Here is a 25,605-nt window from a genome sequence, read left to right on the forward strand (position 1 = left end):
AATACACATAATTCCTTTGAAAAACTACTCCTCACCTATTCCCCACGGTATCCGCTGTCAATCTACACCTTACCTTGCTCCTGGTGAAAGGGCTGGGCATATACTGCAAGCTTAAATTATCCTAATTCCTGTGAACAGTGACTTCTCCATGGGTAACCGTGTGTCCTAAACAGGGAAACTAAGAAACTAGTTTTTAATCAATACACATAAGTCAGGAAAATAGAAGCACCTCTTTCTACTGGTATGAGCTGGATAACCATTACTTTACATCAGTAGGGGGTAAGCTTGTTTACAGAATGACATGAACAAAGCCAGAGAGAGCCAAGAAATACCTGAAACCTGGAACCACATTTGGGCTTCCTAAGTATATAACCCACTAACCCCCTTTTTCAATTAATTAAGTTAGACACTAATACATACAGGTACTTTGTTTTTTGTTTGTTTGTTTTAAATCTAAGTTGTAGCAAATGAGAAAGAAAAGTTCAAAATATCCTGAGAATTTAGATGATCAGATCCAGCTGAGATAATCAGGGAGAAATTCATGGCAGTAATATGGACTCTGAAGAAGAGAAAGGATTTTAGCAAGAGAAAATAGGGAGGCATAAAGAATATTCCAAGCAGCTACAGGAAAGGATATACATGTATGAAAAGTACAGTTCCATTTGGCCGAACTCTCCAATATAAATCATGATAAAGTACAGAAGCCTAAATGATATTCTTAGAAAGTTAGACTGTTTTCCCTAGGCTAAGGGAGTATGTGAGGAGGAGTATCATAGAATGACAGGTCAAACTCATTTTGTGATCAATATTGGTTAGATATTACCACTCTCACTAGTTTTATCATCATAATTCCATTCATGCTGCTCTACTGTATCAAGACTTTTTAAATGCACAAATAACTTATCAAAATGTAAATATACTTCCTCTAATCTACTTAGTTAATAACTCTGGCAATAAAAAGGAAGTTAAGCTTAGTTGACAGTTAAACTGAACTAGTTCCTCCTGAGTACCACTCATCATTATTGCCACCTGTGTCTTGAGTGGTACGGCTGAGCCCTCTTCGTTACACACAGAGCTATTTAAAAAGTTTTAAAAAAGCCTGACCAGGTGGTGGCGCAGTGGATAGAGCGTCGGACTGGGATGCGGAAGGACCCAGGTTCGAGACCCCTAGGTCGCCAGCTTGAGCGTGGGCTCATCTGGCTTGAGCAAAGAGCTCACCAGTTTGGACCTAAGGTCGCTGGCTCCAGCAGGGGTTACTCGGTCTGCTGAAGGCACACGGTCAAGGCACATGTGAGAAAGCAATCAATGAACAACTAAGAAGTCGCAACGCGAAACTGATGATTGATGCTTCTCATCTCTCTCCGTTCCTGTCTGTCTGTCCCTGTCTATCTCTGCCTCTGTAAAAAAAAAACAAAACAAAAAAAAAACTTTAAAAAGTTTAAAAAAAGATAAACCTGAACTTAGCTTCCAAGTTCAAAAGTTCCACTTTCTATTTCCGTAATTGAGAAATCATTTGTAAAAATCCATTCAGCTGCCTGACCAGGCGGTGGCACAGTGGATAGAGCATCATACTGGGATGCAGACGACCCAGGTTCGAGACCCCGAGGTCGCCAGCTTGAGCACGAGCTCATCTGGTCTGAGCAAAAAAAAAGCTCACCAGCTTGAGCCCAAGGTCGCTGGCTCGAGCAAGGGGTCACTCGGTCTGCTGTAGCCTCCCCCTCCTGGTCAAGGCACATATGAGAAATCAATCAATCAATGAACAACTAAGGAACTGCAACGAAGAATTGATGCTTCTAATCTCTCTCCCTTCCTGTCTGTCTGTCCCTATCTGTCCCTCTCTCTGACTCTGTCTCTCCCACCAAAAAAAAAAAAAAAGAACAAAAAACCCCACAATGAGATACCACTTCACAACCATTAAGGATGGTAATTTACTCACACACATACATACAAATCCAGAAAATAACAAATGTTGATGAGAATGTGCAAATTTCAATCCTTGTGCACTGCCCAGAAGAATGTAAAATGGCACAGCCACTGTGGAAATAGTCTGGCAGTGTCTCAAAACGTTAAAAAATAGAATTACCGACCCGGGTTCGATTCCCGGCCAGGGCACACAGGAGAAGCGCCCATTTGCTTCTCCACCCCTCCGCCGCGCTTTCCTCTCTGTCTCTCTCTTCCCCTCCCGCAGCCAAGGCTCCATTGGAGCAAAGATGGCCCGGGCGCTGGGCATGGCTCTGTGGCCTCTGCCTCAGGCGCTAGAGTAGCTCTGGTCGCAACATGGCGACGCCCAGGATGGGCAGAGCATCGCCCCCTGGTGGGCAGAGCGTTGCCCCTGGTGGGTGTGCCGGGTGGATCCCGGGCGGGCGCATGCGGGAGTCTGTCTGACTGTCTCTCCCTGTTTCCAGCTTCAGAAAAATTAAAAAAAAAAAAAAAAAAAAAAATAGAATTACCCTATGACCCAGCAATTGCACTCCTAGGTATACATGCAAAAGAATTAAAAGCAGAGACTTAAACAAATATGTGTACATCCATGTGCATAGTAACATTATTCACAACAGACAAAATGTGGAAAGAACTCAAATGTCCATCGACATATTAATGGATAAGTAAAATGTGGTATATATATAGAATGAAATAAGATTAGTCTTTAAAAGGAATAAAATTCTGACACATGCTACAACAGTGATAAATCCTAAGACATTATACCAAGCAAAATAAGCCAGACACAATAGAGCAAATATTGTATGTTTCCACTTATATGAGGTACCTAAAAGAGGCAAATCCACAGACACAGACACATAAAGGAGACAGAGTTACCAGGGTCACAGAGAGGTGGGAATGGGGCCTTGCTGGGTAATGGGTGCAGAGTTCCCATTTGGGATGATGAAAAAGTTCTGGAATTGAGAGTGGTGATGTTGGCCCTGGCCTGTTGGCTCAGCGGTAGAGCGTCGGCCTGGCGTGCGGGGGACCCGGTTCGATTCCCGGCCAGGGCACATAGGAGAAGCGCCCATTTGCTTCTCCACCCCCGCCCCCCCTCCTTCCTCTCTGTCTCTCTCTTCCCCTCCCGCAGCGAGGCTCCATTGGAGCAAAGATGGCCCGGGCGCTGGGGATGGCTCCTTGGCCTCTGCCCCAGGCACTAGAGTGGCTCTGGTCGCAGCAGAGCGACGCCCCCGGAGGGGCAGAGCATCGCCCCCTGGTGGGCAGAGCAGAGCGTCGCCCCTGGTGGGCGTGCCGGGTGGATCCCGGTCGGGCGCGTGTGGGAGTCTGTCTGACTGTCTCTCCCCGTTTCCAGCTTCAGAAAGAAAAAAAGAAAAGAAAAGAAAAAAAAAAAAGAGTGGTGATGTTTACACAACATTGTAAATGTACTGCATACAACTGAAATGTATACTTAAAAATGGTGAAATATTAAATTTTATGTTATATACACTTTACACAATAAAAAACAAATGCTAAGAATGGGCTTGGGCCAGAGGCCTTCCACATGCATCTTGGCAGCAGAGCAGTGGCATGGAATGCAGCGCACAGCCAATCAGCCAGCGCACAAATACCAGACAAACACAAGCAATTTCAACATTGCTGGGCAAGACACACACACTGTCACCCTGGGTTTAGCAAAAAGGACTGACATTCAAAAATTGTTTCCAAGTCCTCTTAAAGCTTGGTTTCCTGGCTTCCTCTCAAGCACCCCATCTGTCCACAAGAATAGAACCAGAAAGCAACAGCAAAAATCTGAAAGAAGTCCAAACCCAGGGGCTGCCTGTTGGTAGGTAACTAGTCAGAAGTGAAGAACTTCAGCAGTGCCAAAGCCCTGTTCTCGGGGGGTCAACAAGTTTACAAAGACACTCATAGCTTTCTCTCCCTCTTTAAATCTTTTTACCAAAGTATAATATACATACAGAAAAGGGTATATCATAAGAGAGATTTTTAAGCCTATCAGGAAAAAATTTAAGCTCAATAATCTCAAATATATCTCTTTATAAATTGGGAGTTAAAAAATAAAATAACTCCAGCACAGCCAGCATTTTCTTAACTGACAAATGTTAAATAGCCCTGGCCGGTTGGCTCAGCGGTAGAGCGTCGGCCTAGCGTGCGGAGGACCCGGGTTCGATTCCCGGCCAGGGCACACAGGAGAAGTGCCCATTTGCTTCTCCACCCCTCCGCCGCGCCTACCTCTCTGTCTCTCTCTTCCCCTCCCGCAGCCAAGGCTCCATTGGAGCAAAGATGGCCCGGGCGCTGGGGATGGCTCTGTGGCCTCTGCCTCAGGCGCTAGAGTGGCTCTGGTCACAACATGGTGACGCCCAGGATGGGCAGAGCATCGCCCCCTGGTGGGCAGAGCGTCGCCCCATGGTGGGTGTGCCGGGTGGATCCCGGTCGGGCGCATGCGGGAGTCTGTCTGACTGTCTCTCCCTGTTTCCAGTTTCAGAAAAATGCAAAATAATAATAATAATAATATCTCCTGATCCACTTTTTCCCAAGTGGAAGGGCTAATTATAGCTAGCAAAAAACTCAAGTTGTATATTTAGATGGTCAATTTAGCAATAAAACTGTTCAAGACTAGGATTATCACTATACTAACATTCATGCAAAAACTCCAGTTATCACCAATTCCTCACTTTCTTTCATCTTCCACATCCCTTCCAATTCATCTCAAAATAACTCATTTACATTCAAAACATTTCTTCTATCTGCTCACTTCTCTTCACCCTGACTAAAATTATCTCCATCTACCTCACTAATATTAGTTTACCTCAACCAGTTATGATAGCTCCCTCTAAGTGTTCTCCTGGCTTCACTTTTCTCTCCTTTTGTAATACTGATTTTTATTAGTTATCCCTAGTCTTGATAAACAAAATTTGAAACAAGTTACAATAAAATTTTAAAAGGAATTTTTATAATTGTGGAACAGAGGTGGAAATGTAGAAAGCAGTGTCCTAAGTCCCATTTTGAATATAACCCCTATTTTGAAGTGGAGTATTAATTTTGGCTCTGTTCATTTTGATTACCTAACCTTGCTAATAGAATGAAAGATTAAGTATTTTGTCTTTTTGCTTTTCGTTTATCTTGAGAACCTATTTTACCTTATTACTATCATACAGAGATTTGGAAGTAAAAGAGAGCTGCTTTTAGTGTGCAAAAAAACAGTTCCTGCTTGACCAGGCGGTGGCACAGTGAATAGAACGTCAGCCCGGGATGCTGATAACCCAGGTTGGAAACTCCATGGTCACTGCCATGAGTGTGGGCTCATAAACATGACCCCATGGGTGCTGGATTGAGCCCCAAAATTGCTGGCTTGAAGCCCAAAGTCGCTGGATTGAGCTCAAGGTCCCTGCCTTGGGTAGGGTGTCACTGGCTCAGCTGGAGCCCCCCAGTCAAGGCACATATGTGAAAGCAATCAGTGAACAACTAAGGTGCCACAACTATGAGTTGATGCTTCTCTTACCTCTCCCTTTCTGTCTGTCTGTACCACTCTCTCTCTAACAACAAAAAAAAAAATTAGAGCAGAACTAAATAAAAAAAGAACAAAAACATTATACAAAAAACTAATACAACAAAGAGCTGGTTCTTTGTAAAGATTAATAAAATTGGCTAATCACTGGCTAGACTCACTAAGAAAGAGTCATATAAACAAAATCAGAAATGAAAGAGAAGGTACCACATTACAGATATACAAAGGATCATACTAGAACAGTGGTAGTCAACCTGGTCCCTACCGCCCACTAGTGGGCGTTCCAGCTTTCATGGTGGGCGGTAGCGGAGCAACCAAAGTATAAATAAAAAGATAGATTTAACTACAACCAAGTTGTTTTATAAAGATTTATTCTGTCAAACTTAGCGAAAATCCGACATAAAGTATTTTGTTAAGTAATTATTAAATGCTTTAAGTTGCTGTAACTCTGCTTTATAAATTTTAGAAAGTTACTTCCCTACTTCCTACTTTATAAATCACCATTCCTGTGGAACCGGTGGGCGGTTAGAAAATTTTATTACTAAATAGAGATACAAAAGTGGGCGGTAGGTATAAAAAGGTTGACTACCCCTATACCAGAACATTGTTAAAGACTTGATGTCAGCAAATTCAATAATCTAGACAAAATAGATAAATTCCTAGAAATATATAACCTTCCTAGACTGAATCATGAAGAACTGAAAAATCTAAACAAACCAGTGAGGAAACCAAAGCAATCATCAAAAACCTCCCCAAAAATAGAAGTCCAGGACCAGACAGCTTCACTAGTGAATTCTACCAAACAGTCAAATTTGATACCTATCCTTCTCAAACTATGCCAAAAAAATGAAGAAGCAATACTTCCTAACACATTTTATGAGGCCAACATAATCCTGATACCAAAACCTGGCAAGGTTAACACAAAAAACGAAAACTATAGACAAATATCTTTGATGAATACAGATGTAAAAACCCTAAACAAAACACCAGCAAATCAAATACAACAATATACTAAAAAAAATAATACATCACAATCCAGTGAGGTTCATTCCAGGGGCACAAGGATAGTTTACTTTACACAAACCCATCAATGTGACACACTACATTAACAAAACAAAAGATAAAAAATTATATGATCTTAATCAATAGATGCAGAAAAAGCATTCAATAAGATACAATGTCCATTTGTGATTAAAACAGTCAATAAAATGGGTACAGAAGGAAAGTACCTCAACATAATAAAAGCCATCTTGATAAAACCCTCAGCCAATACCATACTAAATGGTGAAAAAAAAATTAAAGCTTTTCCTCTAAAATCAGGAACAAGACAAGGATATCCACTCTCACCACTCTTATTCAACATAAGTGCCCTTTATTTCTTTCTCTTGCCTGATTGATCTGGATGTCCTACCCAGATCAATCGGGCAAGAGAAAGAAATAAAAGGCACTTGAATTGGGAAGGAAGAAGTAAAAGTGTCACTTTTTGCAGGTCACATGATTCTGTATATAAAAAACCCTAAAGACTTCAACAAAAAGCCATTAGAAATAATAAACTAATACAGTAAAGTTGCAGGATACAAAATTAATGTACCAAAATCCACTGCTTTTCTGTATACTAACAATGAAATGTCAGAAAAATAAATGAAAAATACAATTCCTTTTGCAACTGCAACCAAAAGAACAAAGTACCTAGGAATAAACTCAACAAAGGATATGAAGGACCCTGAAAGCTACAAAACATTATTAAAAGAGATAGAAAAAACACAATGAAATGGAAAGATATTCCATGTTCATGGATTGAAAGAATAAATATAGTTAAAGTGGCCATATTTCCCAAAATAGTATACAGATTTAACACAATCCCCATCAAAATCCCAATGTCAATTTTTAAAGAAATAGAACAAAAAATCATCATATTTGTATGTAACCACAAAAGACCCTGAATAGTCAAAGCAATTCTGAGAAAAAAGAATGAAGCCCTGGCCAGTTGGCTCAGCAGTAGAGCATCGGCCCGATGTGTGAAAAGTCCCAGGTTCAATTCCCAACCAGGGCATAGAGGAGAAGCACCCAACTGCTTCTTCACCCTTCCCTCTCTCCTTTCTCTCTCTCTCTCTTCCCCTCCACAGCCAAGGCTCCACTGGAGCAGGGTTGGCCTGGGTGCTGAGGATGCTCCACGGTCTCTGCCTCAGGCGCTAGAATGGCTCTGGTTGCACAAAGCAACAACCCAGACGGGCAGAGCATTGCCCCCTAGTGGGCATGTCAGGTGGATCCCAGTCGGGCGTATGTGGGAGTCTATCTCTCTGCCTCTTTGCTTCTCACTTAAGAAAAATTAAAAAAAAAAAAGAATGAAGCTGGTATCCCATTACCTGACTTCAAATTATACTACAGAGCTATGATAATCAAAACAGCATGGTATTGGCAGGAAAAGACACACACACACACCAATAGAATAGATTTGAGGGCCCAGAAATAAAACCACATGTATATGAACAAATAACTCTTGACAAAGGAGCCAAAAACATACAACTTAGAAAAGAAATCCTCTTCAATAAATGGTACTAGGAAAATTAAAAAACCACATGTAAAAGAATGAAATTAGATTACAGTTTGTCCTCACATATAAAAATTAATTCAAAATGGATCAGAGGCCTAAATATAAGATCTAAAACAATAAATTACATAGAAAAAAATACAGGTACCAAACTTATGGACCTTGGCTGTAAATAACAATTAATGAATTTGATCCCAAAGACAAAGGAAGTAAAGGCAAAAATGAATTAATGGGACTATATCAAACTAAAATTCTGCACAGCAAAAGTAACCAATAACAAAACAAAAAGGCAACCACCTGAGTGGGAGATTATATTTGCAAACAACAGTTCTGACAAGGGGTTAATACACAAAATATATAAAGAACTCATACAACTTAACACCAAACAAACAATATAATTTAAAAAATGGGCAGAGGACCTGAACAGGCACCTCTCCCTAAAAGACATACAAACAACTGACAGATATATGAGAAGATATTCAACTTCACTAGCTATAAGAGAAGTGCAATCAAAACTCCCACCTGTTAGAATGACTGTTATCAACAAGACAGGTAATAGCAAGTATTGGAGAAGTTGTGGAGGAAAAGGAATCCCCATATAGTGCTAGTGGAATGTAAACTGGTACAGCCACTATGAAAAACAGTATAGCAGTTCCTCAAAAAATGAAGAATAGAGTTACCATATGACTCAGCAATCCCTCTTCTGGATATCTACCCCAAAAATTCTGGGTTTTTTCTTCCTAATTACAAGTTTCTGCTTTCCCCCCCAAAAAAAGACCTATATACCAGATCATTAAAAGTCTGTCATCTGGAGCACAAATCAAATGATTTCAAGAAAAACCAAGTAGATACTAAAATTACCTTCTTTGTCCTGGCCGGTTGGCTCAGTGGTAGAGTGTCGGCTCGGCATGTGCAAGTCCCAGGTTCAATTCCCAGACAAGGCACACAGGAGAAGTGCCCATCTGCTTCCTCTCCTTTTTCTCTCTCTCTCTCTTCCCCTCCCACAGCCAAGGCTCTATTTGGGAGCAAAGATGGCCCCGGCGCCGAGGAGGCCTCTGTGGCCTCCGTGGCCTCCACCTCAGGCACTAGAATGGCTCTGGCTGCAACAGAGCAACACCCTACATAGCGAGAGCATCGCCCCCTAGAGGGCATGCCGGGTAGATCCCGGTTGGGCGCATGCGGGAGTCTGTCTCTCTTCCTCCCTGATTCTCACTTCAGAAAAATACAAAAAAATTAAAAAATAAAATAAAATGACCTGCTTTAATGACTGCAAGAAAAAGCAGCAGTGTTTTATATATAATCAAAATCAAATTAAAAATTAGTTGTAGGCTCAAGGACAGAGATAGCATGCTAGGGTCTTTAGGTACAATATGCTACAGTACTTCAGAGATGGAGTGTCTCCTGTACCTGACTGCCTATAAAGATGACCAGGTGTGTTGTTTAATCCCAATTCCTGGTGTTTATTTAGCATCTCTATCAATGCCTTGGAGATTCTGACCAAATGCCAAGAATTCTAAGATCTAACCAAAATGGAGAAGTGACCAACTTCTACACAATCACGTTTTTGACCGATTTGGTTCTTCTGCAATAGCTCCCAGAACCCTGAGGGCAGTTTCTGGATTCTATACACAATTGAGAGTATTCACATTTTTAGATGATTCTATCTCTGATGTGGGATTCTAGGAAACAGGATCTTTTCCTATTATTCTGACCATTTCTGCAAAGAAAACTGTTATATAAAACCAATTTGAATGTATTGCTTATATGTAATGGAAATATACTTTACGAAGGGAAATTGATTAAAGTTGAACTCACCTGTCCATTTTTCCCTATTTCCAGCTCCATTATGGCAACAGGCGTGTATATCTGAGCCGAGTGCCTTGACTGTGATTTGCCATCAACTCTCCAACTCAGGCTCCGAAGCCCACTGTCCCAGCGGCTCTGGTTCATGAGACTCTCTCGAATCTTTGTCTTATGACTCTTCCAGAATTTAGAAATGACAGCAGCTTGATCAGATGTGATCCCTCCTTGCTTTTTGGTTTGAGCAGTCAAGAATGCCTCCAGCTGGTTGAAATCCATGTCTGCAGATGCAATAGACTGTAATGACAGAAAAAATGAATTTGAATTTGGTAGATAACTAGAAAAAAGTAGATTCTTAACTATAGATCATATTTTGAGCAATTCATAATCAATGAGTAAAAAAGGGTAAAGTGACAGTGATGACAATAAAATCTTCACAAGTACAAAAATATTCTGTGCAAATATCAAATATCAGAAAAGCTACTGTTAAAAATTCCATGTCACTGAAATTCTATATCATAATCTAATTTTTAAATATCTAGTACTATGGTACGGAAATAATAAAATAAAATGATAGTAAAATAAAAATTTTCAAGTAAGAGAACAAAATCACACTGCTCACAAAAATTAGGGGATTGGGGAACATGGAGATACTCTAGTACTTTCAGCCTTTTTTGTATAGTGCATTTTCACCAATAAAATAAAAGTTGGTTTTGCACCTCATTTGCATAATTGAACAACTTTCTTTGACTTGTCGCTTGCTTTTCTGATGTTCATTTAATAATAAAAAAATTAAATGCTTTTTTTTATCGCTTCATATTCATTTTGAACTATCCCCTAATTTTTGTGAGCACTATAGCTCTCTGATGAATCTGACATAATTCCACAGTGCCTAACAGCCAGGCTTAGTTTAACATACTATAAATGTATGATCCCTAGTCCATAAAGAAGCTAAATTTGTTAAATAAATGCATTATTCTACTTTTGTAGTTCATTGTCAGCCAAACAGCTCATTCACAATATTACTATGAAACTGCATGCTACTTTATGCTTTTCCATACATTTTCAAAACTTAATTGCCATTGCTGTTCTGAGAACAGTAAGCAGCTAACCTGAAGCAGAAAATCATTAGAGGGCTGGGGCAATAAAGCCTTGGAGAGGCCAGTGATGGTTAATGATGGTTAGCTTGTCTCAAGACAAGCTTTCCCCTGTATCTTCTTCGGTATGTTCATCTCCTCTCCTGGCTGCTAGGGTTGGCATGAGCTCCAAACGAATTTCCCAATTTAGAACAGGAAGAGAAATGGTATTGCCTTCTAGGGGTCATGGTTACCAGAAGGATATAAGGCTGTGGTTAAAGAGAGCCATTGTTGATATTTTGGCACAGGCCTGATTGAATAAAAAACAATGAAGCCAAAACAGAGATAAAAGTGGGTTCCAATGGAGTGATATTCCTGTTCTTACAATCCCTGAGGCCCTGGTTCCTGCAGACTTTCCTCAATTTTGTATGTCATCTCAACATCCTTTCCACCTAAAGGCACCAAAAAATTTTTGGTGAGAGATTGAAAATTTAAAAAAAATACACACACTATAAAACTGGCTCTCAGCAGATATCGTTTAAGAAGCACTGCTAGCCTGACCTGTGGTGGCGCAATGGGTAAAGCGTCGACCTAGAATGCTGAGGCCGCCTGTTCAAAACCCTGGGCTTCCCTGGTCAAGGCACATATGGGAGTTGATGCTTCCTGCTCTCCCCTCTTCTCGCTCTCTCTCTCTTTCTCTCCCCTCTCTAAAATGAATAAATAAAGTCCTTAAAGGAAAAAAAAGGAAGAAGCACTGTTATATCACCTGACAGGTGGCTGACAGGTAGTGTCGCAGTGGAGGTCCCAGATTCAAAAACCTGAGGTAGCTGCCTTGAACACGGGATCACTGGCTTGAGCCCAAGGTCGCTGGCTTGAGCAAGGTGTCATTGGCTCAGCTGTAGCCCTGCTCCCCCAGTCAAGGCACATATGAGAAAGAAATCAAGAACAACTAAGGTGCCACAACTGTGAGTTGATGCTTCTCATCTCTCTCCCTGTCTCTCTCTTTAAAAAAAAAAAGAAAAAAAAAAAAGAAGCATCACTATTGAGGGTAGACATATATCGGAAGGTTCTTTGTCTCTGCAACTTAGGTCAGCTGCATTTTAAAATAAAAACAACTCACATCCAACTTCATCAACTAATAGCTAAATGGCCCCATTTTCACTATAATAAAAATTCTGGCACCTGACCTGTGGTGGCACAGTGGATAAAGCATTGACCTAGAATGCTGAGGTAGCTGGTTTGAAACCCTGGGCTTGCCTGGTCAAGTCACATGTGGGAATTGATGCTTCCTGCTTCTCCCCCCTTCTCTCTCTCTCTCCCCTCTCTAAAATAAATAAATAAAACCTTAAAAGAAAATAAAACCTGTAAGCAGCCTATAGCATTAAAAAAAAATCCTAGTTACATTTCAATAAAGGGAAAATGGATACCAAGAAGAAAATAAGCCTGACCAGGTGGTGGTGCAGAAGATACAGCATCGACCTGGATGCTGTGTCCCCAGGTTCAAAACCTTGAAGTCTCTGGCTTGAGCTTGGGCTCCCTGGCTTGAGCACAGGGTTGCCAGTTTGCACATGAGATGAAAGACATGACCCAAGGTTGCTGGCTTGAACCCAAAGGTCACTGGCTTGAGCAAGGGGTCTCTGACTCAGCTGGAGCCCTCTGGTCAAGGTAAATATGAGAAGCAATCAGTGAACAACTAAAGTGTCGCAAATACAAGTTGATGCTTCTTCTCTCTCTCCCTTCCTGTCTGTCTATTTCTGTCTATCTCTCTCTCTCTCTCACTCAAGAAGAAGGAGGAGGAGGAGGAGGAGGAGGAGGAGGAAGGAGGAAGAAGGAGGAAGAATAAAGAAGAAGGAAGAAGAAGGAAGAGGAAGAAGAAGGAAGGAAGAAGAAGAAGGAAGAAGGAAGGAAGGAGGAGGAGGAGGAAGAGGAAGAAGAAAAGGAGAAGAAGAGGAGGAGGAGGGAGGAGGAGGAAGAGAAGGAGAAGAAGAAGGAGGAGGAGGAGGAGGAAGAGAAGGAGGAGAAAAGGTGCTGGCAATGAACAAGCTGAAAAGATTAAAAGACAAAACTAAAAATTAAAATTAAAAAATGCCATTATTCTTTATTACAGAAAAAGGAAAATACTTCAGGTTGATAGCAAATTTTAGGAACCACTATTATCTATCCCTGGCTCTTCTTATAGGGGGAAAAAAGGGGAGTTATAATTATTTAGAATTTCTTAAATTACCCAATAAACAAATTGAAAAGCAGTAAAAAGAATAGCTATGGCATGGATAGGTAAATTCATTCCTCACAAATCCATGTAATTAGTTCTGACTGTTGCCCTCCGTAATAAAATAATAGTCTCTGTTTATCTGATGTCTCCAAACTCTGGGAAGTTACTGGAGCCTCTGCACAGAACATCCAACTTTGTTTCACTGCACACAGCTAAAAACAGAAGTAAAATCAAATCATATTTCAAAGGCAAATTCATATTTCCCATTACTAGATTTAATATAAAACTGACTGATGCTTCTGTTGGGTATTACTGCCATATCCTACATGCTAATTTAACAAATTTACACATTAAAAAAGCTCACTAACTTGTGCAACTAGTACATAATAGCCACTATGCAAGAACTTTCCAGTTTACTGACTTCTTAATGTCTAATGAAGGGCACAGCTGAACAGTTAACCAAGCCCCAAATGTAGTGACAGAGAACTAAGTGAGAATGAGAAAAAAATTAAAGTACATATTGTATGAGAGTATGTGTGGAATATGGTGATACATATCTATGGCGTGGACTAGAATACCCATGACAACTGAAGATTGAACATCCTCAATTTTAAAACAGCCTCAAGCAATTGGGAAGCTCTTTTGACACACAGCAAATGGTCATCGTACACAGATACTAATTTTAATCTTGTATTCTAAGAGGTATGCTTAGCGAATAAGTAAACCTAACCAACTTCCCAGCATTTTCAGGGTAGCCTTGTGGAACATACTTGTTTCCTTAATTAAATCAAGCCTTGAGATTTCAATATCAGCAACTTATTGCATGTCTGAAAAATCCTTAGTAAAGTTTTTATTAAGGTAAAAAATTAACAAAATACTGAGTGGGGAGAAAAAGCAATGGACTCTCCATGTAAAAAGGGTAGCTGAACTTTGAGACTCCAACTGTACTTGAGATTTACATTGCCCTTAAAGATAACTCAACCCTTGCAGCAGCCATTTTTGCACATTTAGTAACTATTCAAGTGGATTTCTAACCTCTATCCCTAACTCAGGTTGTACTTGGCTTTGTAAGATCCTTCTTGCTCATGTACAAGATTTCATGTACTTAGTCAGTTAGTCAACTGATCACCAAATATCTACCAAGTGTCCAGAAAGCTCAGCACCATGTTGAGATAACTCAAACTATGCTTACAGTCTAGTGGAAGGGCTACAGATCACACCTATGATCTTCTCTGCTGAAGTAATTTTGGTCCCAGTTTCTCAAACAGTCTCACTTAGTAGTTAGGCCTGGGAGACAAATCACACTGCTAATCCATGTATCTTAGCTATCAAATAAGATTCTTAACTGACCAGAAATTGTCAGCTTAAAATTAAAGAATTTTTTTTTTTTTACAGAGACAGAGAGAGAGTCAGAGAGAGGGATAGACAGGGACAGACAGACAGGAACAAAGAGATGAGAAGCATCAATCATTAGTTTTTCATTGCAACACTTTAGTTGTTCATTTATTGCTTTCTCATATGTGCCTTGACCATGGGACTTCAGCAGACCGAGTAACCCCTTGCTCAAGCCAGTGACCTTGGGTCCAAGCTGGTGAGCTTTTTGCTCAAACCAGATGAGCCTGCACTCAAGCTGGCGACCTCGGGGTCTCGAACCTGGGTCCTCTACATCCCAGTCTGATGCTCTATCCACTGCGCCACTGCCTGGTCAAGCAAATTAAAGAATTTTTAAAAAATATTTCAGAATAGGCCCTGGTCAGTTGGGTCAGCGGTAGACTGTCAGCCCGTCATGTGGAAGTCCCAAGTTCAATTCCCGGCCAAGGCACACAGGAGAAGCGCCCATCTGCTTCTCCACCCTTCCCCCTCTCAGTCCTCTCTATCTCTCACTTCCCCTCCCACAGCCAAGGCTCCACTGGAGCAAAGTTGGCCCAGGCACTGAGGATGGCTCCATGGCCTCCACCTCAGGGGCTAGAATGGCTCTGGCTGCAACAGAGCAATGCCCCAGAGGGGCAGAGCATCACCCCCTGGTGGGCATGCTGGGTGGATCCTGGTTAGGCGCATGTGGGTGTCTGTCTCTCCGCCTCCCTGCTTCTCACTTCAGAAAAATACAAAAAAAATTATTTTTTTCCAGAACATTTTTACATGAAATTTCATTTTCATATTTATGCTTCCATATTAAAAATCTGATAATTGCAGAATTTTTTTTTGTATTTTTCTGAAATTGCAGAATTTTAATTATAGTCATCTGCAGCAAAATGAATATATCTAGCCACCTGCTATTCTCAATATTAACAGACCATTTACTTTCAGGGGTCGTCAAACTTTTTATAAAAACCGCGCATTTTTGCAGTGCTGGTCAACCTGGTCCCTACCGTGCAACCAAGCGCCGCGATTGGCCCATCATGAAAGCTGGAACGCCCACTAGTGGGGGTAGGGACCAGGTCTACCAGCACTGCAAACATGGGCGGTTTTTATAAAAAGTTTGACGACCCCTGATAGATCCTACTCTATAGTCAACTGACTAAAAACATAAAATTCAGGTAATAATGGGTACAAAAAAACTACTCAACCTTTCAGTTTCTTTTTTTAAATAATTTTTTTGTTAATTGACTTTAGACAGAGAGGAAGGAAGAGAGAGAAACATGATTTGTTGTTCCACTTATTTATGCATTCATTGGTTGATTCTTGTACATGCCCTGACCAGAGATGGAAACCACAACCTTGCCATATTGGGATGATGATGCTCTAACCAAATGAGCTACTAGCCAGGGCTTCTCAATTCTTAATCACAAACAAAAATAAAAAAATATGGAAGATGGTAGAAAGAATAGAAAACAGTAAGGCATTTATAAATACACTGCTCACAAAAATTAGGAATATTTCAAAATTAATATGAAATTATAAAAAAGCATTTGATTTTTTTTTACTAAACAAGAACATCAGAAAAGCAAATGACAAGTCAAAGAAAGTTGTTTGATTATGCAAATGAGATGCAAAACCAACTTTTATTTCATTGGTGAAAATGTACTATACAAAGGCTGAACGTACTAGAGTATCTGCACATTCCCTGATCCCCTGATTTTTGTGAGCAGTATAGTTAGGGCTCTGGGTACAATCATTTCTCTGATACAGCTAAGAAGCAAGCAATTCCCACTGTAGAACTCCAGGTGATCAAAAGAATAGGAAGTACTATGTATTTCTCTGAGTAAAAGTATAATTGGAAACTGGAGAACTGATTGAAAATCAAGGCCCTGGCTAGTTTGATCAGTGAATAGCACATCGGCCCCATGTACAGACATCCTGGGTTCAATCCCCAGTCAGGGAACACATGAGAAACGACCATTTCCTTCTCTCCCCCTCCCTCTTCCCTTCTCTCTCTCTTCCCTGCCTGAAGCCCAGGCACTGAGCATAGCTCAGTTGGTCCAATTGGCCTCAGGTGCTAAAAATAGCTCAGTTGACTCAAGCATCAGCCCCAGAGGGGGTTGCTGGGTAGATCCCGGTTGGGGCACATGTGGGAGTCAGTCTATCTCCCCTCCTGTCACTTAAAAAAAAAAAGGAGGAGCCACTACTACAAGTACTACAGGTTGATGCTTCCCACTCCTAACCCCCCCAATAAAATCTTTTTTAAAAAATAGAGAATTTTACTCAATGTAGGTGGCAATTTAAAATTTTTAGTACAGTAAGTAGTTCAAGGAGATACCTAAAAGTCAAAGTTATAAAAATCACCATATAGCCTGACCAGGCAGTGGCGCAGTGGATATAGTGTCAGACTGGGATGCAGAAGACCCAGGTTCAAGACCCCAAGGTCGCCAGCTTGAGCGTGGGCTCATCTGGTTTGAGCAAAAGCTCACCAGCTTGGACCCAAGGTCTCTGGCTTGAGCAAGGGGTTACTCGGTCTGTTGAAGGCCCGTGGTCAAGGCACATATGAGAAAGCAATCAATGAACAACTAAGGTGTCGCAAGGAAAAACTAATGATTGATGCTTCTCATCTCTCTCCGTTCCTGTCTGTCCCTATCTATCCCTCTCTCTGACTCTCTCTCTGTCTCTGTAAAAAGAAAAAACAAACATCATATAAAAACATAAAAAGTTATATTCATAGGGTATTTGTCTAGAAAGCTATGTGTTTTGTTTTAATGGCTGAGGGGACTTAATTTTTAATTTTCTTCAATAACTTTTTAAATAAATATTCCTTTTTTATTTGTTTTATTCTTTTAGATAACAAAACTTAAGATGACTATTTTAATCCTTCCCATAATGTACTTTTATGGATTTGAATTAACATGGTGGTGGCACAGTGGATAAAGCATCGACCTGGGATGCTGAAGACCCAGGTTCGAAGCCCCGAGGTTGCCAACTTGAGTGTGGGCTCATCAGCTTGAGCACAGGGTTCACTGGCTTGAGCATGAGATCATAGACATGACCCTATGATCGCTGGCTTGAGCAAGGGGTCACTGGCTTGACTGGAGGCCCCCCCCACAGTCAAGGCACATAAGAGATGCAATCAATGAACAACCAAAGTGACACTACTACAAGGTGATGCTTCTCATCTGTCTGTCTCTCCACGCCCTCTCGCATGCGCAAGTGTGCTTAAAATAATAATAAAAAATGAGTGTTTGGAAGAAGTCTAAATAATTTACTTCTCAGTGTAAAAGTCAAATAGTTCCCTGACCTTGCAAAATACATTTGACTTCTGCAATGTCTATTATGAACCAAGAACTGAAAACAGGGAGCACAGAACCGAAAGCTGTTGATCTTAGACAGTCAGCTATTCTCAAAATTGGTTTATGCAAAAACAACAAAGAATTGCAATTTGAGACCTGCCACCTACGGGCAAACAACACGCAAGTACGGAGGACAAAGTAGAGAAATGTTCTTTTATAGAGGAAAGAGGGAGTTCAGAGGGGCTGTTATAAACAAAGAGTTCATTGGAGGAAACGGTGAGTTTGAAGTGTAGTCTTTCATTGGCAATTTTTCTTTGTTGGCTGAGTGGCTGCTGGGCAAGGAGAAGATCCTCTTTCTTCCTGCTGGAATAGTCGAGAAGAAAAACATCTTCCTGTTGGCTATGGAAAGCAGTCAATCCCTATTTGGGGTAACTGACAATGAAAGTAGGGCACGAGAGCCCCCCCTTATAGACCCTTCCAACTTCAATTTAAAAGAGATTTTGTTTATTAACCTTCACAAAACCAACAAAATATCTTCTATTTACCTGTCTCACTTGAGTTCCGTGCATGGAATACAGATGCTTATTTCATTATTAACAAATTGTAAAACATGGGTGGTATCTGAATCTCTTGACAATTCAGACAACTGAAATAACAGCAAGGAAATGCTAGGAATGAGAGTTGCGTTTTAGAGAAATCATGTGCGGCTTTCATAAACATTTTATCCAAAGAACTTTGTAGATTTAGATACTACTGTTTGAGAAGAATTAAGAATGTTGTCGGCCCTAGCGGGTTGGCTCAGTGATAGAGCGTCGGCCTGGCGTGCAGAAGTCCCAAGTTCGATTCCCCGCCAGGGCACAAAGGAGAAGCGCCCATCTGCTTCTCCACCCCTCCCCCCCTCCTTCCTCTCTGTCTCTCTCTTCCCCTCCCGCAGCCGAGGCTCCACTGGAGCAAAGATGGCCCGGGCGCTGGGGATGGCTCCTCGGCCTCTGCCCCAGGCGCTAGAGTGGCTCTGGTCGCAACAGAGCGACGCCCCAGAGGGGCAGAGCATCGCCCCCTGGTAGGCGTGCCGGGTGGGTCCCGGTCGGGCGCATGTGGGAGTCTGTCTGACTGTCTCTCCCCGTTTCTGGCTTCAGAAAAATACAGAAAAAAAAAAAAAAAAGAATGTTGTCAAGAGCCTGACCTGTGGTGGCGCAGTGGATAAAGCGTCGACCTGGAAATGCTGAGGTTGCCGGTTCGAAACCCTGGGCCTGCCTGGTCAAGGCACATATGGGAGTTGATGTTTCCAGCTCCTCCCCCCCTTCTCTCTCTCTGTCTCTCCTCTCTGTCTCTCCCTCTCTTCTCTAAAATGAATAAATTAGCCTGACCTGTGGTGGCGCAGTGGATAAAGCGTCGACCTGGAAATGCTGAGGTCGCCCGTTCGAAACCCTGGGCTTGCCTGGTCAAGGCACATATGGGAGTTGATGTTTCCAGCTCCTCCCCCCCTTCTCTCTCTCTGTCTCTCCCTCTCTTCTCTAAAATGAATAAATTAGCCTGACCTGTGGTGGCGCAGTGGATAAAGCGTTGACCTGGAAATGCTGAGGTCGCCCGTTCGAAACCCTGGGCTTGCCTGGTCAAGGCACATATGGGAGTTGATGCTTCCAGCTCCTCCCCCCTTCTCTCTCTCTGTCTCTCCTCTCTCTCTCTCACTCTTTCTCTCCCTCTCCTCTCTAAAAATGAAAAAAAATTTTTTTTAATTAAAATAAAAATAAAATGAATAAATTAAAAAAAAAGAATATTGTCAAGAGAAGAAAAAAAGATTTGCAGCCAATTTGAAAAATGAGACAAGGTCTCTTGAGTTGGCAGGGTCTGTTGAGAAGGCCATTTTCATTCCCATCAATGTCAAATTTGCAAAGTTAAATATTAAGAGAAAGACACAGGTTAGTCTCTGATTGCAGCACTGTTGCCTGAAATTAATTTGCATATAAGACATAAAAAAAGAAAACTTTAAATCATAAACAGAAAGAGTGCTTTCTATTAAAGACATGTTTCATTTTATTTATAATCTACTAAACTTTAACTTGAATATAACAACACAAATGTGACTGTTCACATTGAGATCCAGGGCTTTACTACAGAAAAATGTAGGTTGACTTTGGGGATCCAGACTTTGGGGAACTACACCAGTAGACCCCAAGACATTGAAACAGAACAGAAACAATGAAAAACAAAAAGAAGGGTACAAATATTGATTGTTACGACCTATGCAACTTACGACCATTCGACTTTACAACCACAACTGCTAGCCATGACTGCTCCACATCTGGCAGCACCAGTGTTGCCCAGCTGGGCGTAGGACAGTGCGGACCAGCTTCCGGCAGCACTACCATCTCCGCGTGCACCATTTCAACTGTTATCCCAGACTTGGTACAGCAATTTGTGTTTTGTGTCTTGGATATTTTTCATCAAACCCCTCCCAAGATGTCTACCAAGAGGAAATTGTCTTTGCAAATATTAAACCAGTTGAACTGGTAATGCAGTGTTTTACTTAAACCTGACAAATGTAAAAATAAGAAACAAAATGGTATAGAGATGATACAAATGGCATAAAATGAACAAAAAAATTATGATATATAACAATAATGAAAGAAAATTATGATAAAATATGACTTAAAGATTTTTATAATATCATTTCACAGTACTGTACATATAGCCTACTCAACTTACGACCAAATCGTGTTACAACCGGTCTGTCGGAACCAATCGTGGTCCTAAGTCGAGCACTAGCTGTATCTGATAAAATAAAGAACTCAAAGCTATGAGTTTTTCACTATCTCATTACTATTTAAAATGTTTACTTACTTATTTTTCAATTGCTTGAGTACTCCTATTGTTTCAGCCATGAGTTTGATGATAAAGACCATAGGGGCTTTCAAGGGTTTTAGAGATACACAATTGAGATAGAAATCCTCAGCCTCAAATGCCAATTTCCTCCGGCACATATCTTCCCAAAATTTTAATTCCCAAGGCTGCCTGTCCTAACTGAAGCTAACAATGTAATAAAATAAAATAATTAGTCTTTCTGACTCCATCTTGCTCAAGCCTGCACAGTTCTCAATTATGTCAGTTAGCAACTTTTGTTTAGTCCTGCACATAGATATACTAATCATTAAAGTAATCTAATCTGTAGCCTAGTAATTACTGAAACAACCTCCCTGCTGGAAACTACCTCAAGGAGATAAGAAAGGTATGTACAAAAACAATAATTGTTTATCAAAAGATTTATAGGAACCTCATGACAGACCATGGCAACTGAAGTTTACCAAAAGCAAAAAAATTTCACCTTTGCTGATGTCCAAATATCTGTGGTCATGAATCACCTTCTAACCTCAAACCCCACTCCTTAGCCCCTTCTCCTGACATAAAAGAAGCCTGAATTCTGTACTTTCTCAAGATGGTTCTTTAGGATGCTAGTTCACCATCTTCTTGGCTTGCTGGCTGTTGGGCAGATAAAATGTATTATGCTCACTTTGTTAAAGAGGCCGTTGCCCAGGTGATATTAATGTGTGTTGGGGTGGGCTAAAGGCAGGCAGAATCCTTGTAGCCTGGGGCTTGGTTTTGGGATTAAGCCTTTCCTACCCTTTTTGGTGTAAAGTGGTACAATCCTATCATGCCTCAGAGAAGTGACTTTGTATTAAGAGACTTCCCTATTATGTATATTGGATTAAGGGTTTGGATTTCTACACTATAAAATGGGAACGGAGCGGGAGTTTGGTTTTTGGTTCCTGAGGTTAGCATGAGAGAGCAGAGAGCAGAGCAGAGAGCAGAGCAGAGAGCAGAAGGAGGCCACGTGGAGGAGGCCAGGAGAAGCAGCCAAGATGGCGGAGTACTGAGTGAGATGCCAGTCTGTGTAGAGTTTGTATCTGGGATAAGGAAGGAGATGGGGAACTGAGGAGAATAAGGTTGGTGAGCTAGAAACCTTTGATTCTAGGAAACTCGGATAAGTCAGTGGCTTTGTGAGCACTGAGTGTGACTGGGTTTTGGAGCCCAGTGTGTATTTTTACTTGCCCGCCGGGTGCAAGGTGGGATTAAAGGTTATGGCCCACCAGTTTTTGGCTCCATGGTTTCTTTACCGACTGTCCGAATCCAATGCGAACCTGCATGTGAATGGCCACGATGGCGGCTCCTGGCCTTACACTGGCTTTCCAAAGAAAGTCACTTTCCTTGCCCCAACTCCTTTGGCTGTCGTTCGTTCAGCGAGGAGTTCAAACTTTCACTCAATTACAACACTTTTCACCACATCTTCTGGACCTTTAGCCAACTATCAACCAGGTCTCCCAGGTCCTTGGCATAACTGAAACTTGGTTCTTTTCCAAAGAACCCCAAAGACACACATTACTTCAACTCCCTCCACTCTGATTCAGTCAATCATCCAATTATTAGCTTAACTTTCCATGTAAATTGATGTTAGAAAAAGATGTCTTGAATATCTAAAGAGCATACAAATATTTTGGTCAATGGATAGACAAGTGAGCTCAACCATCAAGTGACAAAACAGCTTCCTGGTTTATCAAGCAGTCTCTTAGAAGTCTATTTAGAGAGACTGGATAGTTCTGGATACCAGAAAAATATTCGTAAAACATCAACACAGAATCCTAGTGACTATCCGATTTTGGCCACATGAAAATGACTGTCCTGGAAGCTGCATGGTTTCCCTCTATTGGATAATTCCTATTCTTCTTAAACTTCAATAGCAGTCACTTGGATTTTTTTTTTTTTTTTACAGAGACAGAGAGTGAATCAGAGAGGGACAGACAGGGACAGACAGGAACGGAGAGAGATGAGAAGCATCAATCATTAGTTTTTCATTGCGCATTGCAACACCTTAGTTGTTCATTGATTGCTTTCTCATATGTGCCTTGACCGCGGGCCTTCAGCAGACCGAGTAACCCCTTGCTGGAGCCAGCAACCTTGGGTTCAAGCTGGTGGGCTTTTTGCTCAAACCAGATGAGCCCGCGCTCAAGCTGGCGACCTCGGGGTCTTGAACCTGGGTCCTCTGCATCACAGTCCGACGCTCTATCCACTGCGCCACCGCCTGGTCAGGCAGATGGGATCCTATCTTTATTTATTTATTTATTTTTAATTTTTCTTTTTTTTTTAATTAATTTTTTAGAGAGGAGAGAGAGTGAGAGCGAGAGAGAGAGAGAGAGAGAGAGAGAGGAGCAGAAAGCATCAACTCCCATATGTGCCTTGACCAGGCAAGCCCAGGGTTTTGAACCGGCAACCTCAGCATTTCCAGGTCGACGCTTTATCCACTGCGCCACCACAGGTCAGGCTCACTTGGAATTTTAATAACGTGGTCATGCGTATGTAGATAAGGTAGTAGTAGTTTTCTAGAAAAAGCTAATATTACAGTGTGTCCGTAAAGTCATGGTGCACTTTTGACCTGTCACAGGAAAGCAACAAAAGACAATAGAAATGTGAAACCTGCACCAAATATAAGAAAAACCCTCCTAGTTTATGTAGGATGATGTGGCAGCATGTGCGCATGCGCAGATGATGACACAACACCGTGTATACAGCCAGTTGAGATGTGGATGGTACAGAGGAAAGTTCAGTGTGTTCTGTGGCTCGCTAAATTCGAATCTGTGACCAAAGTGCAACGTGAATATGGCGCGTTTAAACGAAGCATCACCACATTGGAATAACATTACTCGGTGGGATAAGCAGTTGAAGGAAACCGGCAGTTTGGTGGAGAAACCCCGTTCTGGTAGGCCATCAGTCAGTGACGAGTCTGTAGAGGCTATACGGGATAGCTACCTAAGGAGCCCTAAAAAATCTGTGTGTGAGCCCACATCAAACTGCACTGAATAGGTATGAAACTGGGAGAGTTTTCCTTTTATTTGGTGCAGATTTCACATTTCTATCGTCTTTTGTTGCTTTCCTGTGACCAGTCAAAAGTGCACCATGACTTTACGGACACACTGTACAACAAATTCCTTTGCCAAAACTAAAAAATTTGGTCACCTCTTTAGGATACTGGAAAAAATATACTAAAAAGCCCCCAGTTTCATATTACTTAGCTTCTTATGAGATCGTTTCCACTGTAGATGGACATGGCTCTCAAAGACAACTAAAATCTAACTTAAAATGAAGAAAGACTTGTGCATTATTTATGCAAATATTTGTTTAATTTAAAAAATACTGGCCCTGGCCAGTTGGCTCAGTGGTAGAGCGTTGGCCTGGCGTGCAGGAGTCCCGGGTTCGATTCCCAGCCAGGGCACACAGGAGAAGCGCCCATCTGCTTCTCCACCCCTCCCCCTCTCCTTCCTCTCTGTCTCTCTCTTCCCCTCCCGCAGCCAAGGCTCCATTGGAGCAAAGATGGCCTGGGCACTGAGGATGGCTCCATGGCCTCTGCCTCAGGCGCTAGAATGGCTCTGATTGCGGCAGAGCGATGCCCCAGATGGGCAGAGCATCGCCCCCTGGTGGGCATGCCAGGTGGATCCCAGTCAGGCGCATGCGGGAGTCTGTCTGACTGCCTCCCCGTTTCCAACTTCAGAAAAATACCAAAAAAAATAATAATAATAAAATAAAAAATACTAACAATAGGTCCCTTCTTTTAAGCTATCAAGGACCCTTGTAATATATTTTGTATCCAGTGGATTTAAATTACTTTCCTGGAAGAATAGAGAGAATACCACATAGTAGAACTTTAATATAATAACTACAATTATCACCTGACCAGGCAGTGGCTCAGTGGATAGAGCATTGGACTGGGACAGGGAGGACCCAGGTTCAAAACCCCGAGGTCGCCAGCTTGAGTGTGGGCTCATCTGGTTTGAGCAAGCCTCACCAGCTTGAGCCCAAGATCGCTGGCTTGAGCAAAGGGTCAGTCGGTCTGCTGTAGACCCCCCCCCCCCATCAAGGCACATATGAGAAAGCAATCAATGAACAACTAAGGTGCCGCAACAAAGAATTGATGCTTCTTATCTCTCTCCCTTCCTGTCTGTCCCTATCTGTCCCTCTCACAAAAAAACAAAACAAACAAACAAAAAAACTACAGTTATCAAATAAAAACCATATGCCAAGCACTGTTTAGGAGTTTTTCTTTCTTTCTTCTTCTTTTTTTAATTAGGTGCAAGGATGGGAGATAGTGAGACAGACTCTCGCATGTGCCCCAACCAGGATCCACCTGGCAACCCCATCTGGGGCCTCTGCTCAAGTACCAAGCTATACTCAGTGACCAGGGTCAAGCTCAAAACAACTGAGACACTTGCTGTGAGAGGGGAAGAGGGAGAGAAGGGGGAGAAAAGAAGAAGTGATGGGGGAGAGAAGGTGGAGAGGGAGGGGGAGAGAAGCAGAAGGTTGCTTCTCCTGTGTGCCCTGACCAGGAATCGAACCTGGGATGTCCATATGGTGGGCCGATGGTCCATCCACTGAGCCACCAGCCAGGGTCAGAAATTATTTTTCTTCTTTTTTTTTTTTTTAAGATTTTATTTATTCATTATAGGGGGGGTGGGCAGGAAGCATCAACTCCCATATGTGCCTTGACCAGGCAAGCCCAGGGTTTTGAACCGGCAACCTCACAGTTTCCAGGTTGACGCTTTATCCACTGCGCCACCACAGGTCAGGCCTTTTTCTTATTCTGTATGTGAAGAAACTGATGCTTAGAAAGATTAAGCAATTCACCCAATTTTACCTAATTAAACTGTACTACTGGGATCTTAAACTAAGTTTTTTCTGCCTGGTAAGTCCTATTATTTTCATAATAACTAACTGCCTCTTAAAATTCACAAATTCATTAGAATGGAGTTGGGTGGCCTCCAAATCTCATGTTTAGTCATCAGTAAGAAGTATACTTCATAAAAGTAGGAAGGTAGAAG

General features: G+C 41.7%; 1 protein-coding gene across 3 annotated transcripts in view; it reads right to left on the minus strand.

The window, feature by feature from the left end:
• COMMD1 (copper metabolism domain containing 1) overlaps window positions 1-25,605 on the minus strand; it is a 143,795-nt gene that overhangs the window by 83,443 nt on the left and 34,747 nt on the right. For all 3 annotated transcript variants that reach the window (XM_066378203.1, XM_066378205.1, XM_066378204.1), the window contains one exon: window positions 9,813-10,094. In XM_066378203.1, the coding sequence (XP_066234300.1) occupies window positions 9,813-10,094 (282 nt within the window). The remainder of the gene's footprint in view (window positions 1-9,812; window positions 10,095-25,605) is intronic.

This window comes from Saccopteryx leptura, chromosome 3, assembly GCF_036850995.1.
Source record: "Saccopteryx leptura isolate mSacLep1 chromosome 3, mSacLep1_pri_phased_curated, whole genome shotgun sequence".
NCBI lineage: Eukaryota > Metazoa > Chordata > Mammalia > Chiroptera > Emballonuridae > Saccopteryx > Saccopteryx leptura.